Genomic DNA, 16,255 nt, shown 5'->3' with positions numbered 1-16,255 from the left:
TCTTTACAAATGGTGTTCTTGCAATTCATGTCTTATAAATACGGTCAGTGTTTTAAACTGCTGGTGATCTGCTGTCACTAAGATTCTGACTCTTGTGGCAATAACCATTTTTTAAAATATCATTTTCCTTCCACAGGATGAATACTCCATATTTCCTCAGACATACTCCATAGACATTAATGGCTACATTCTCGTTTATTCAGTCACATCAATAAAAAGGTAATAGAGTTCTTCTGTGTATATATTAATTATGATTAAGCTACTGATCTGAGATTCATGTGGCTTCAATCCCTGGCTCTGCCACAGACTCCCTGTATGCCCTCACAATTCTTTAATCTCTGCCTCCATTTCCCATCAGTAAAATGGGAATAACAATTCTCCTCACAATAGCATTTGATAATCTTTACTGTACCTAAGCAGCTTGCAAACTACAGTGGTTGGGGACACGTAAAGATAGAATCCATATTCAAGTGTATTGGTTATGAACTTTGAGTAAAAAGATGATCAAGCGTAAGTATTCCTAGTGCTCCTCATTGTGGTATGTGAGTACAAAGAGGCATAAATAAACTGAAACATGACCTAGAATAGTAATGGCGCTACATGTTTTCTGACTTTTCTCCTTGGGTCAGAAATCCCGTGAACATAAGAACCATATTGTTGGTTCTCTTTCCTCTTAGCCATATAAACTTAGGCTGTGTCTATACTACAGCTTATTTTGGCATAGTTTGTCACTCAGTGGGGTGAATAAATCTCGCCTCCCCCCCACCCGCCCCCCAAGCAATGTAAGTTACATCGACATAAACGCCAGAGTTGATAGCACTACGTCAGTGGGAGAGCTGCTCCTGTCGACATAATTACCGCCGCTCGCAGGGGCTGGAGTAAGTAAGCTGATGGGAGAGCGCTCTCCTGTCTGCTTAAAGTGTCCGCGTTAGCAGTGCCACAGTGACGCAGCTGCAAGCTCTGTAGGGTAGCTGTATCCTTGCACTCAAATAGAGCTGATTCTTCTTTGTGGGATTTTTCTGCCTTGCTCACCTGTCCAGTTGACTGGTAGAAATTGCCTGTTCAGTGCTATGAGCTTCTGGGCAATTGACAGTGTGTATGAATTTGGCTTGTAGGCTGCTTTTTTATTTGCAGTTTTGAAGGACATGTCTTACTGTAAAATAGTTTCTCAGAATAGCTATTCAGATTTCAGAGTTTGACTTAAGGTCCTTTTTGGCTTGAGGGCCCGGCTTTCTTCTAGGTAATCTCTCTACTGGTAAGAAGCACATTAACCTCTTTATTAGGTTTTTGTACAGTCATTGGCACCATATTCTATTAATCCCCTTCCTTTTTTGGACCCCTACATTGTCTTATTTCTATAAATTTGGTGGGTTTTAGCGGCAGGATTTCTTTTTAAAGTTACCATGTACAGCATCTGCATATCAGTAAAAGAGGAAGAGTTAGCAATGTAAAAATAGTAGCTTCCTTATGTAAGCTACTAAATAAGTAAAATCTAAACCTTCAAGTTTTTTTGTTTTTCGTTTGTTTTTTAAACAGAAGGTCCTGAGCGACCTCTCTTCCTGTTCAGCACATAGGGACACTTTGAAAGAAAACAGTTGCTTGCATTCTTGACCGGTACTGGAGTGTCTAGTATGTTTGTCCTAATCTGAACTCTACTGGGCTGCTCAAATGCTCTTATGGTTGCTCATTATGTTAATACATAAAGTATATGCTGAGTAGCTTCATCAGATCTACCTAATGAAACAAATTAACATTCTGTAGTATTGAGGAATAATGTTAAAGGGAGCATATGTTTTAGACAGCTGCTTCTGTCGCTATTTACAGGATCTTTCACAGTAACAGGTGATGAAGGTAAGAATTGAGTCTTAAGACAGTGTGAAATAATTATCAAGCACCCCCATGTACAAACTCTCTAACACAGACTTGGTGTTAGCATTCTCTCCTTCTGGGGAAGGCACTCTGGCTTAATTTCAAGATAATACTTGAAAACCTGGGGATTTATGGGACATGGAGTCTCCCATCTTCTTGGTCACTAGTTCAGATCTGGGCTTAGCTAGTAGCATGGTCCTAAGTAAAATGAGTTGGTGGTCTCAATCTCAGTCCACTTCAAAGGGACAATTGCCTGCATCTGCGACAGTGTACTGAAGATGTAAAGTTCCCTTATTTGTAGTTTCACCTAGAGACACGGATAGAATAGCAACAGAGGCTGAATCTTTGCTGCTAGAGTTACTACCTTTCAACCAGAGTTGAGGCATGTTGATGACCTGGAAGCTTCCACGGATTGTCCTATACCTGATCGGTAATAACTAGAGGATTTAATTATTTTAACTCTGGCTCCAGTTCTTTATTATGTAGTGCTGCAAAGTCAAGCAGTCAGATGAAAAATAGAAGTTTGTCCTGCCTGACAACTGTTGGGATGCCACTGTGGAAGAGTCAAATTCTAGTGTAAGCTTAGCAAAGAACTGCAGAATGTATTCAGACTGCCCTGGGTCTCTATACCTACAAGTTCTTTTCTAGGTTTTTTTTTAAATGGCTTTTTATTTACTGCTTGGCTCTTAAAAAGTAGAAATCTACTTGAATTGTAAGGTGTCACATCCTGTTCTACTGCTTAGAGAGTCTGGATGCAGGACAGAACATATCCTGTAACACCGCACCCTGATTGCCTAAGTACTCTGGAAAGCCAAAGAGGCTTTGATTTATCTTCTGCTTGCTTGTTGGTTGCTACTCCAGTCTGACACAAGTTTGCCAGTGTTGCTCTTGGTTCATATAGCTAGGTCACTGGCTATATATTGACATAGGATCTGAACATTTGAATACTGATACGGTGGGGTACTTGTTTCTTTCCATGCTTTTGTTGTAGATCCTTTTGGAAAATCCATTCTTAAAAAAAATTCTCTTCTATATTGAGTGACTCGAGTGCAGTGTTTGTCAAATGGAAATTCATAAAAATGCTCCCGAAGAAGCAAACAATGCCCTACTTCTCTAACCTGGTCTTAAATTTGCTCACAATCAAGGTTATTGAAGGTTTCTCGTTCTGATTTACTTACCAATTAGTAATTTAAGTATCACAAAGTAGGTTCCATTACTTTGTATCGTGTGTCGTCTTTTGCTGGTGGTCCCTGCTTTCTTGGATTGTCTTTCTTCTAGTGAGCAATAACATGCATTATAAACCCAGTTTATACTTCCTTCATGAATCCTTAGTTACTGTCAACCTGCAGAGAATAAATTGTGGCCCTACAGTTACCTTGTCTTTTAATTTAAAACTTAGTTAATTCCACTTGCTACTGTAGGAAATCCGTTCACAAGGTAGTAAAGATGAAGTGATGTGAAACAGCAGTGTAATGCTACCTTATTTTGGGTTTATTGGCAATTGTTTGGTCCATTCTAACAATCATTAGAGTTCACTGTATTTCTATGTTTTGTATTTTCATTGGCTCTTGCAATCTCCTTCCCAAGTGTCTACAGGCTGGCTTTAGTCCTTACTGGTTTAGGCAGGAGAGTGCATACCTAACTGTGGGCCAGATTCTACAGTCAGGCTGACCTATAGTCTGCCTGTGGTCAGATGTTGGTCAAAAGAGGCAAAGATGGCTTTAGGCTACTTTTATGGACCCTGATTCTTGACTAGTTTGACACCAAGCTGGCGTGGAGATTAGACCAGTCTTGTACAGGGAGGTATTCAAGGCATCTATCTTTGTGGCACGTATTCAATGCAAATCTGTGCTTGAAGAATCAGGCCCTTGGAATTTGAGCTCTGATTAAAATGCCACATAAATGAGCACACTACTTATGGCAATAAAGTTTTGAAAGTCAGAATCTACCTTACCTACCCTACAAATCATTTTTAATGGCAATATTTGTGTCCAGTCCAGGTTTATACATGGTGTCTCTTATAATCAAAGTTGTCTGTCAAACTCTCTAATAGCTCAGTTACTCCAAATGTAATAAAATGGTTGCCATTGCACGTCACTGGCTTCACTTGTTTACAACGTGCTTATTCTGCATGGTACTAAATATCCAATACCCATTAAGTTAGCTGGGTTTGAGGCTTCCTGGCACCTCACAGTATTGCTTCTGGCCTTAGTCACTCAAGTCTTCATGTACAGATTTTGTATTCGCACCCATAATTGTAGTATCTGAACAAGCAATGTTTCTCATACCACCTGACAGCTCAGTTTGTGCTTCTCTTGACTTGGAAAATCACAGTTTAGGCTTTTTCTTCATTTTCAAGTGCATAAATTCTGAATGAAATCACTTGCATTCTATTTTAATTTTGAAATGGAGTATTGTCCCAATTTAAAAAATAGAAAGTACTATGAATTTCAGCAAAGCAATACATGCTTAGTCATTCTATTGCACCTTCCCTCTTAGTGCTTGTTTGTTTTTGAAGCTGTACTTTTAATTTAACCTTCTTACCCAGACTTCCTACATTTGTGCAGCTAAATCTTATTACACATTCTGCCTCAAGTGTACCTACAATCCAAGCAGATGCATCAAACATCCAAATAATGCTTAAAGCATGACTTTCCCCATCTTGATTCATACACTTGCAGTGCCCTTTATCAAAAGGGGAACCAAGTATATTGGGCAGGAATAACTTGGCCTATGTAAGAATATTGTTAGATGGTATAGTGTTTTATGGAGTTCTGGCCCAATTTGCCTCTTGTATAGGAACCAGTAACACATTTACAGCATCTCAATTGTTTTACATCTAAAGTGAGAATAAAGCTTAAACTCAAACAGTCTACAGGTGGAATTAATTGCTTGTGTATTGGGTATTAAGGCTAAACATCAGAGTGCATGTGTGATTTCATCCCTTTATTTTGCAGTTTTGAAGTGATTAAAGTTATCCATGGCAAGTTATTGGATATGGTGGGAAAAGTCCAGTAAGTAGTAACACTTTCATCTCATTTCATTGCAGGTATATTACTAGTACTTTGTTCAATATACTATAACAGCTGTTCTAAAAGTGGTTCACTTTTTTTCACAGAATACCTATTATGCTGGTTGGAAACAAAAAAGACCTGCATATGGAACGGTATGTACTGTAAATACAATATTTTTCTGAAAAATGTAAGATACCATAACTGTTCTCTGTTGCAACATCACTTGTAACAATTTCAATGAAATTTTCTTCTTGGGAACTAAATTATAGGTACATAATTTCCCATAGCTAAAAAGTTAGTTTAATTTAGAATTAGGTTAGCTTATGCTAAGTTATCATAACTAAGGTACTGTGGACTTGAGAATGGAACTGAGAGCCAGGAACTAGTGAATTCTAATCCTGACTCTCACTTTGGAGCAAGTCACTTAACCTCTCTTTCATCTACAAAATGGAGTAGTTGCATGTTTACTTCATAGGAATGTTGTGACAATAATTTTAAAGCACTATATAAAATGGAGGTATTATAAAATATAGTAAAAATGGAAAGTAAGTATTGCAAGACCCAAATTTTACTTCGAGATGTTTATACTGCATGTGACGCAGTTTAATACTTCATAGAACATGAAGTGCTGCAGGGAAGTAACTGCAGTTGCGCAGCAAATGCTCTAACTTCTCCACAAGTCATCAAACATTTTCTTTGCTGTAGTAATTTATACTGTCTTCTATTTGGTCAGGGTGATTAGCTATGAAGAAGGGAAAGCTTTAGCAGAATCCTGGAATGCAGCTTTCTTGGAATCCTCTGCTAAAGAAAATCAGGTAACCAATTAACATCCACTTTGATACGCTGCAATTTAAATAGTGGGATTCGGTATCAAAGGATCTTTAAATGTCTCCACATGTACCTCATCGCAATGGGGAGAAAACTAAAAATATGCTGTATAGCTGTGTATTGGCAACAGAAAGTGAAATGATTGCAATGAATTCCATGTGTGCAAGCTTGTCCAGATATTTCACTGAGAATTGTAGATGAAGTCAGGTTGCTGAAAGGAGAAATATGGGACTAAAGGTGTAACTTAATTATATGTGTATTTGGTTGTGGTGCTAAAATGGAAAGTTTTAGATTCAGTGTCAACTCTCTCACCTTAAGCTGAAGTGGTAATGGCTTGATCTGTATCGGTAACTTCAAAAATAGAGAATTTAATTGCTGAATCCTTAGCAGGAACATACCACTACAAGGATGAAAAGATAGCATTGTGGGTAGGGCACTAGCCAGCCCTTAGATTTGGGTTCTTTTCCAGGCTTTGCCAGTGTGCTTCTGTTCCCTCTGAAATAGGAGTAATGTTTCCCTGCCTCATAATCATAAATAAATCATAAATCTTGTAGTGATGTGGGTTGTGTTGATGGATGGATGGATGGCCACAATCTGACCAAATATAACCAGGAAACATTGTAAGTGTTAACACTGTTATTTCTAAATGGTGACAAAACTAGCAGATTTAATTTCATTCTAACCTAACACTAATCCTTTTGGTGTAATAGCTTCCTCATTTACCCCCTGAATATGTTCCAGTATTTCATAGAAATGTAGAGCTGAAAAGGGCAGTGAGAGTTCAAGTCCAGCCCCCTGAAACAGGACCAAGTAAACCTAGACCATCCCTGAACAGGTGTTTGTCCATCCTGTTCTTAAAAACCTTGAGTGATGGGGATTCCAGAACTTAACTACCCTTATAGTTAGAAAGTTTGTTTTTCCTAATATATAACCTACCTCAGTGGTTCTCAACCAGGGGTCCAGGGGCCACCAGCAGGTTTCAGGTGGGGCCGCTAAGCCAGCGTTAGACTCGCTAGAGCCCAGGGCAGAAAGCCGAAGCTCACCATACAGAATTGCAGCCCAGGACACCGAGCCCGACCACACGGGCTGAAGCCAAAGCCTGAGCAACTTAGCTTTGTGATGTCCCCTTTGTTGTGGGGCCCCAGGGAATTGCCCTGCTTGCTACCCCCTAATGCTGGCCCTGATTCTTGTATACAGAAAAACAGTTGTTGTGGTACAGCTGGGCTATGGAGTTTTTATAGCATGTTGCCGGGGACCTCAGAAAGAAAAAGTTTGCTGCAGATTAAGCCCATCACTTGTCCTACCTTCAGTAGACATGGGAAACAGTTGATCACTTTATAACCGTCCTTAAGACATTTGAAGACTTATGAGGTCCCCTCCCCCTCAGTCTTTTTTCTTAAGATAAAAAAGTGGGTACGCGTTTAATCTTTCTTCATAGGTCAGATTTTCTAAACATTTTATCACTTTTGTGCTCTCCTCTGAGCTCTCCCCAATTTGTATATATCTTTCTTAAAGGGTGGCACCCAGACCTGGACACTGTATTCAAGGTGAGGGCTCACCAGTGCCAAGTAGAATGTGACAGTTATCTCTCTTGTCTTACATGTGACACTTCTATTAATACACCCCAGAATATATCCGCCTTTTTTTTTTTAAACTACATCACATTGATTCAGATTTTGTTATCCACTGTAATCCCTAGATCATTTTCAGCAGTACTTCCCCCATTTTGTAGTTCTGCATTTGATTTTTTTCCTTCCTAAATGTACTACTTTGCACTTGTCTATTGAATTTCCTCTTGTTGACTTCAGACCAATTCACTAACTTGTCAAGGTTGTTTTGAATTCTAATCCTGTCCTCCAAAGAGCTTGCAACCTCTCCCAGTTTAGTGGCATCCAAACTTTAAGCCTACTCTCCACTCCATTATCCAAGTCGTTAATGAAAATATTGAGTAGTGACAGACACCTGTGGGACCTCCACTAGATATACCCTTCCAGTTAGATGAGGAGCCACTGAGTAATACTCTGAGTGTGGTCTTTCAGCCAGTTGTGCACTCACCTTATAGTAATTTTATGTAGCCCATGCTTCCCTAATTTCATTATGAGAATATTTTGTGGGATTGTGTGAAAAGCCTTATTAAAGCCATATATCATGACTGTTGCTTCCTCCAACCCAACCAGGCCAGTAACAAAGTCAAAATCCATGCTAGCTATTCCTTATTAACCGTGTTATCCTCTAGGTGCTTACAAATTGATTGTTTAATAATTTGTTCCAGTATCTTTCCAGGTATTGAAGTTAGGCTGACTGGTCTATAATTCCTCAGTCTTTGTTCCCATTTTTAAAGATGGGTACTGTGTTTGTCCTCTGGGACATCCCCCAGGAGTTCTCAAAGAGAATTGCTAATGGTTCCAAGATTGCTTCAGCTAGATCCTTAAGTACCCGAGATGAATTTAATCAGCCCCAATAGACTTGGAATACATCTAACTTATCTAAATATTCTTTAACCTGTTCTTTCCCTATTCGGTCTTGAGTTCCTTCCCCCTTTTTGTTGTTAATATCTATTCTGTTGAGTATCTGGTCACTATTAACCTTTTTAGGGAAGATTTAAGCAAAATAGGCATTAAACATCTCAGCCTTTTTGTTTTCATCTATTATTCGCTCTCCTTCCCTGTTAAGTAGAGGACTTACATTTCCTTAGTCTTTCTCTTGCTCCTAAATGGTTTAAGGAACTTCTTATTGCCTTTTATGTCTCTTGCTAAGTGGAAGTCATTTTGTGCCTTCGCCTTTCTGATTTTGTCCCTTCATGCTTGTGCTGTTCTTTTGTAGCCTCCTTAGCAATTTGCCCATGTTTCTGCTTTCTGTAGAATTCTTCTTGATTTTTCAGGTCATTAAGGAGCTTCTGATGGAGCCATGTTGATAGCTTGCAGTTGTGCCTTTAATATTTTTCTCCTTGGGAAACTGCCACCTTTCCTGAACTCCTTTTATCCTAGACTTTCTTCTCATGGGTCCTTACCTATCCGTTCCGAGTCTGTTAAACTCTGCTTTTTTTTGTGTGAAGTCCATTGTCCTTATTCTGCTGCTTCCTTTTCTTTAGAATCATAAAATCGATCATTTCGTGATCTTTCACCCAAGTTGCCTTCCTCTTCATATTTGAAACCAATACTCGCTGCTAGTTAGAATAAAGTCTAAAATGGCTGTCCTCCTGGTTACTTCCTCCACTTTATGGAAGAAAAGTTGTCCCAAATACGTTCCAAAAACTTAATGGAAATTGTGTTTTGCCATATTACTTTTCCAATAAATGTTTGGGTAGTTAGTCCCCAAGAATTACCAGGTCTCGTGGTTTTGGCAATTTCTGTTGCTTGTTCTAGAAATGCTTTATCTACCTTCTCTTCCTGATTTGGTGGTCTATAGTAGACCCCTACTGTGCGGTCACCCCTATGTGGTTTTTTTTTCCCTTTTATCATTACCAGAGACTCATCTGCCTCTCACCTCCTTCTGGACTCAGAACAAGGTATATATTCTTGATGTATAATGCAACAGCACCCCCATTTTTTTCCCTGCCTGCTCTTCCTGAACAAGCATTACTTCTGTATACCAATATTCCAGTCAGGAGACTTAGCTGACCAAGTTTCTGATGCCAGTTGTCATAATTTAGCATATGTACTAATACTTCCAGATCTTCCTGTTTGTTCTTCATACTCCTTGCATTTGTGTATAGACACCTATGTTGTTAATCAGATTCCCCCACTGATTTTCTTGTTCCTCCTATGACCCTATTGTAATTTTCCATGTCTGCTCCTCCACCCCAAAATCTAGACCTTTTTAAGGTCTCCTTTTTATGCTTACCTGTGAGTTTGTCACCTGCCCCCTTTGAACCTAGTTTCAAGTCCTCTTCACTAGGTTAGCAAGTTGGGGAAGAGCATCTTCATGCACTTTTTGATCAGGCTGATCTCATCTCTTCCCAGCAGCCCTCCTTCTCAGAACAGCACTCCATTGTTGAGGAAGCCAAAGCCTTCCCATCAACACCATCTTGCCCAGCCATGCATTTATCTACTGGATGCGCTTGTCCCAATCTGGGCCCAACCCTCAACTGAGAGGATGGACAATATCACAATCTGTACTCCCAACTCCATCACCCTCCCTTCCAGAGCCCTTAGTCACTGCTGATCTTCTCTGGGTGATAAGCAGTAACATTTAATGCCCACATGGATGAGTCATAGGTAGAGGTACCGATGAGCCTCACCAACCTTTCTGTAATGTCCCTGATGTGGGCTTCAGGCAGGCAGTACACCTCTCGGGACATGAGGTCAGCAGATGGATGCCTCTGCCCCCTCAGAAGGGAAACCCTGACCATTGGCACCCTACACCACTGCCTCTTGGGTGTGGTGGCTATGAGCCTGCCAGTCTTGGGGGCAGATGTTGCTCCCCTTCAGCAATTGAGGTCTGCTTCTCACCTCCTGTTGCCATACAGCATACTGGGTCTTGACTTCTGTGGACTTGGAGCTGGGGTGGTGGGTGGAGCACTGTCTACTGCCCAAAGTGGCCAGCAGCTACTCCTCCACATAGAGCAGCTGGTTCTTCTTTCTTCTCTGGTGCTGCTGTAGTCCTCTGTCATTGGCTGGCATCCTCCATCTCAAATGTTGGCGTGTGCCCTGTCCAAGTCCTTGTGATCTTGGATGATGTAGAGAAGAGCCACCACCACCTGCAACTCATATCTGCTTCCTGAGATTCCATCAACACACCTCTCACACCGGTGGTTCCCCCTGCCTGGCTTTCATTGGCAGGGATAGGCAGGCTGCATTCCCAGCAAGTCAACACCAGGAGCCTCCAGGGTCAGGATGCATCTCTCGTGCAGGCAGAAGAAAAGCTAGTGGTGATGTTGGTGATATGCCATTTTCCTCCCATTGCAGGCTCTTCCTTCTGGAGTACCTGCAAATTGTGGGGGTGGAGAGGGAGCAATCAGTCCTCATGGCTGCATATAGTGCTTAATCTATAATATTCCTTGACCTATTCCCTAGTTCATTTTAACCGACTGTGGGTTTGAAGTACTAATAGGCCGTCTGTTCTCAAATATAATTTTTGCTTTGGTTGTAACAAGCTATGTTGCTAGTGAAACTTTTGCCTTATGGAATCGAGGCTCATGATTGGGTCAGAGGAACAGTATCAGATTGGTTTGTGATGAAGAATAAGGCTCCAGGCTGACCCTTATGCTGGTGGAAAGTTCACTAGCACTTCTCTATACCTAAAATTAGGAATCAACTCTTGTTGCACAAAGAACTTCAGGAAAGATACAAACAGACAATCCTGCAAGGTGGAACCTTGTTTCCTGGTAAAAATCATACGTCTTATTCTTTCATACATGTATTGCCAGAACTTGTGCTGCTGGCAGTGGACGGTCAAGAAAATCCAGTTTCCACAGGGTGAAAGAACATAAGAACGGCCATACTGGGTCAGAGCAAAGGTCCATCTGGCCCAGTATCCTGTCTTCCAACAGTGGCCAATACTTTGGGCTTCAGAGGGAATAAACAGAACAGGTAATCAAGTGATCCATCCCCTGTCGCCCATTCCCAGCTTCTGGCAAACAGAGGCTAGGGACACCATCCCTGCCTATCTTGGCTAATAGCCATTGATGGATCTATCCTCCATAAACTTCTCTAGTTCTTTGTTTTGAATCCTGTTGTAGTCTTATCCTTCACAACATCATCTGGCAAGGACTTCCACAGGTTGACTGTGTCGTGTGAATTACTTCCTTTTTGTTTTTGTTTTAAACCTGCTGCCTATTTCATGTGGTTACTCCTAGTTCTTGAGTTATGAGAAGGAATAAAGAACACTTCCTTATTTACTTTCTCCACACCAGTCAAGAAAACTGATTGTACAAATCTTTCAAAATCTTCTGCAGCTCCAAAGGAAGTCATGATTTAATTTTTGTAGTACTTGAATTCTTGCCAAAATCTGAACCAAGTTTAATGCCACTCTTTGGTCTTGTTCCAGAGTAGTGCAAAAATATGAAGATTGTAAACATCCTGTGAAATCCTTCAGTGAGTAATAGACTTGCAGCTAAGTGGTTGTATATGAATGCTCCACTCTAGAACAAATTCTTTAAGCTAAATCTGATTTAATTGCAGTCAACTTTTCTTAGTTGGACAATCTAGCTGCCATTCATTTTTTCCCCATTGCTAAATATACATTTTTGGAACAGCTCAATAATTCATATTGTGAACTTATTGATAACTTTCTGAAACTTGGAGTGACTCTCTAGTTATGTAGCCTGCTTTTTTATAAAGAAGTTAGTTTTTTCATAACACCTAGCACAGGGGTGGGCAAACTTTTTGAGCCGAGGGCCACATCTGAGTGGGGAAATTGTATACAGGGCTGGGGCATGGGGTTGGGTTGTGGGGTTCGGCAGGGGGCTCAGGGCAGGGAGTTGGGGTGCAGTGTTTGGCAGGGGGTTGGGGTGCACAGGGGTGCAGGGTGCAGCAGAGGGCTTGGCAGGGGGTTGGGGTGCAGGGTGCACGAGGGGGCTTGGCAGGGAGTTGGGGTGCAGGAGAGGTGTGAGGTGCGGGCAGGGAGTTGAGGGGTGGGGGTACAGGAGGGGTTCGGGCTCCGGCCCGGCGCCATTTACCTCAAGCGGCTCCAGGGTGGCAGCGGCACGCACCGGGGCCAGTGCAGGCTCCCTGCACGCCTGCCATGTCCCCGGCCCCGCGCCGCTCCCGGAAGCGCTGCGGCCCCTGGGGGAGATGAGGGCAGAAGGCTCCGTGTGTGGTGCCCTTGCCGCACCTCCAGGTACCTCCCCTGAAGCTGCCATTGGCCGTGGTTCCCCATTCCCGACCAATGGGAGCTGTGGGGGGCGTTGCCTGGAGCCAACACATGGAGTCCTCTGTCCCCCTGCCTGGGGGCCGCAAGGACATGGTGCCGCGTGCTGATCCAAAGCCCTGAGGGGCCGGTTCTGGCCAGCGGGCCGTAGTTTCCCCACCCCTGATCTAGCATATTAAATTGCTGTGCTAACATACAAAGTCTCATTAACTGACTGGCATGGGATTTGTTATGTTTCCATAATAAAAAGTGTGTACTGTGTAATGCCTGGACATCAGAACTATTAGATTATATGCTGTCATCTGAAATATATAGCAAACCTGTGCAGATTAGACTCTGCTTCAAAGGGTATGAAATACTGTGAGGAGGAACAGTAATTGTACGTCAGAAATGTATGAACTTCTCCACAAGCCTCCCAATTTATTTAGGAATCTTGCAAAAATTCTGTTTTTAATCAGTGCTTCCAAACTGCAGTGAGTACCTAACACTTAAGTTGGTACAAAAGATATTGCTACTGATAAAGGTTGCTGGACAAGATTTATATCAAGGATGACCTAGTAACCTTAACTGGAGACTTTCTTTTTTTTAATCATTGATATTGGCATAATGTAATACAGGTTCTTAAACATCAGGTGTAAATGATCTCTTCTGATCCTCTGCCAGTCCAGATGCTTGAGTATAGCGCCTTTCCATCAGATGGAGAAAGTACACAACCATCTCGGTGAGGTCACTTGTTCTATACAATATGCTTGGTAAATCCAATAGTTTTCAAGAAGCGGAGAGATCAGTACCTTTCCCAGCCAGTGAAGACTGAGCAGAGAAGGATCAGATTCCACAAATCTTTTTTAAGACTGGCACCGACATTGTGTGGCTGCCTCTGGCTACAGCCAGAGAATTACTGTCTAGCATGCCAAGGGGCTCAAGTACTCCGAAGGCCAAAGCTGGGACAGCCACCCTTGGTACTGTAGGCAGCTGCTGGGGATCTTGTGACTTGCACTCGTCAGGAAGGAAGGTAAAAGGTGGGAGATAGGGCTGCATCCATCCAAGACTCCCCTTAACTAAAGAGACCTGGCAGGGAGCGGGACAGAGAAGCATCCCTTTCAACAGGAACCACAGACAGGAACATCCTGTCTGGAGACGCTTCCTCCTCTTCGGCGAGATCTCACACTGGCACCAAGGAACCTCTGGGATAGGGACCCCCTTTGAAGAGCCAAGATTGTCTTCCATGACTTTAAAGCCCCCTCCAGTTCAGAGGGCAGAAGCTTCCTCTAGCTTGGGAGCAAGTCTTGTTATTCTCCAGGTGGTAGCTGTTGTCTTGGGTGAACAAAGGGAGTGTCCTTTAGGAGCAAGAAGTCTGAGCACTTGCCCTCTGGTTAGATTCATAAATTCTCCAGCTGCTGTCTTCTGGCCATGATAATACCAGCACCCTGACTATTGGGACTGGACTATGACTATGCTCCACCCTCTCTTTATCCTCCTGCTTGCAGGAAAGCTAGCTTCTTGCTTAGAGGACTACCCAGATTCTATAAATCTGGAGTTGAAGTTCTTCCTTCTGACAACAAAAATTACTACATGATCCTGGGAAGGGGAACCGAAGCCCGAGCCGCTCCGCCCTGGATGGGGGGCCAAAGCTGAAGCCTGACCTCCAGCCCCTGGGGGTGTGTGAAGCCAAAGCTTGAGAGCGTCCACCCTGGGTGGGTAGGGGCTGTAACCTGAGCGCTGAAGCCCTCAGGCTTTGGCCTCAGCCCTGGGCGGTGGGGCTCAGACTTTTGGCTTCAGCACCAGGCCCCAGCAAGTCTAACGCTGCCCTGGCGACCTCATTAAAACAGGGTTGCGACCCACAGTTTGAGAATCACTGGCTTAGATCATCACATCACAACATGGCCTTCACATCAGCTACTCAGTATTGCTGTGCTGAGGCTATTACAAGCAATGCAAAGCTCTCCCATTTGGGCCACCAGGAACAACATCAAGAACACTGACCTAGCTTGCAGCAACCTTTGATAGAACACCAGGCAAAGGAAGCTATTGCTGCTGTAGATTTCTTTCTGGAGAGCCATAGCTGGATCACAAACTGCAGTTTTTGTCTCCATCTCAACTGGTCTACTTAGGAGTCCAGTTCAAGACAGCAGTGGGCAGAAAAAGCATCTGAAGTTGTAATTCCCTGCTGTAACTGTAGATAGCAAAATCTAGGATTGCTTATAGGTACTGGTTTCCATGGTGGCGAGCTTGGAGGTGGTTCCTTGAGTCCACTTCCACATGACCTCTGCACTTTCCTCTTGCTAGGAGCTAGAATCAGAGAACTCTGAAATGCATCTCCTGTTGCCAACTGCAGTCAGCGTGCTTCTAGGGTGGTGAGTGCACAAGAGCCTGAAGAAGTCTGCCCTGGAGCGAAACACCAAGCTTGAAATACAATATGACAGATGTTACGTTGTGTCTGCAGTCCAGCGGCATTCCTGGCATAGGTGCATATCTTCTGTTCTCCGTCACATTCTAGAGCTTTCTTTCCTCCTCTTTTGGAAAATGTAAAATGCCCTTGTACCAAAACACATTAGGAGCTTATGGGGCTAAGCCACAAATGAATCTAGATCATGCTCCTGTGCTGTGAGGCATCCTGTATAACTCCTCGAGGAGGACAAATTTTTTTGTAGCACAAAGGTAAGACCTGCACACTGAGTGCATTGACTGATCTTACTGTGCCAGGGAAAGGCAAATTGGTGTGTTTAATGGAACCACACAAGAGGTGTCCAATAAACTCTTCTGTGGTAGCTTGTTAATGATTCTAAGTAGTCTTTTCAGGATTAGATTTTTATTGGTAAATGTCAGCAAACATACACACACATTTCCATTGATAATCAAAACCTACAAATAGGCAAAAATTAAAAAAAATGCTGCTTGGGAACTTTGATTTAAGAATATTTACTTTGTATATTTTATGTGGTGATGACCATTGGTTTTAATGATTATAAATCCTTAACTTTTTGAATCACAGTATTTACGGTCACTAAATAATTGACAGGCCCTCCCATAATTTCATGCAACTGTGAAAACTTAAATGGATAAAAATAAAAATGCTTAAAAAATCTGAAAGTATATTTAAAAAATTGTATTTATGCCAAGCCTACTCATAAGCACTCAAACTGTGGAGCCAAGCAAAACATTTCACTCAAACCTAAATGCAGAACGAGAGTTCAAATAACTATGCTTTTATAGTGTTCTCAGTAGTTTTCAATTTCTATAATTAGGCCATATAATTGTTCCATGATCAAGTGTATTAGTAGCGAAGGAAGAGCAAATAGACTTAAAGCCTCTAGTACTTTATGTAAGATTAGGTAGAAATACCTTTTATTTTATTTTTTTTTTATTTTTTTACAGATTTGATTATACTCAGTTTGGATTTAATGCTAACTACTACCATTTGCTGTGCTGTCCTCAATTTGAAAAAACTAAAGTGAAATCTAGAAATAAGCCAACGTGGTCAAATGGCTGATCAGAGTTCAGTAATTCTGATCACCACTGCCATCAATCATCAAACTATCAAAGACCAGATCTATACGTAAGAGCACTTTGCTGGTATAGCCATATCTGTATACTATGCTGGCAAGTGCTCCTAATGTAGACACAGCTTATGCTCTTGCCAGTACAGCTTATCCAGCCCCTGACAAAAGTTTGTAGTGTAGACCTGACCAATTGCGTTGAACAGTATCACAGTACCCCTGTGAGGTAGGGAAGTG

General features: G+C 42.1%; 1 protein-coding gene across 1 annotated transcript in view; it reads left to right on the top strand.

Moving 5' to 3' along the window:
• RHEB (Ras homolog, mTORC1 binding) overlaps window positions 1-16,255 on the top strand; it is a 55,898-nt gene that overhangs the window by 36,790 nt on the left and 2,853 nt on the right. The window contains exons 4-7 of the mRNA XM_024193279.2: window positions 137-219; window positions 4,827-4,883; window positions 4,988-5,035; window positions 5,617-5,698. Of these exons, the coding sequence (XP_024049047.1) occupies window positions 137-219; window positions 4,827-4,883; window positions 4,988-5,035; window positions 5,617-5,698 (270 nt within the window). The remainder of the gene's footprint in view (window positions 1-136; window positions 220-4,826; window positions 4,884-4,987; window positions 5,036-5,616; window positions 5,699-16,255) is intronic.

This window comes from Terrapene carolina, unplaced genomic scaffold (assembly GCF_002925995.2).
Source record: "Terrapene carolina triunguis isolate 2854851 unplaced genomic scaffold, T_m_triunguis-2.0 Scaffold111, whole genome shotgun sequence".
In the NCBI taxonomy this organism is placed as follows: domain Eukaryota; kingdom Metazoa; phylum Chordata; order Testudines; family Emydidae; genus Terrapene; species Terrapene triunguis.
This window is presented reverse-complemented; position numbering and strand designations above follow the sequence as displayed.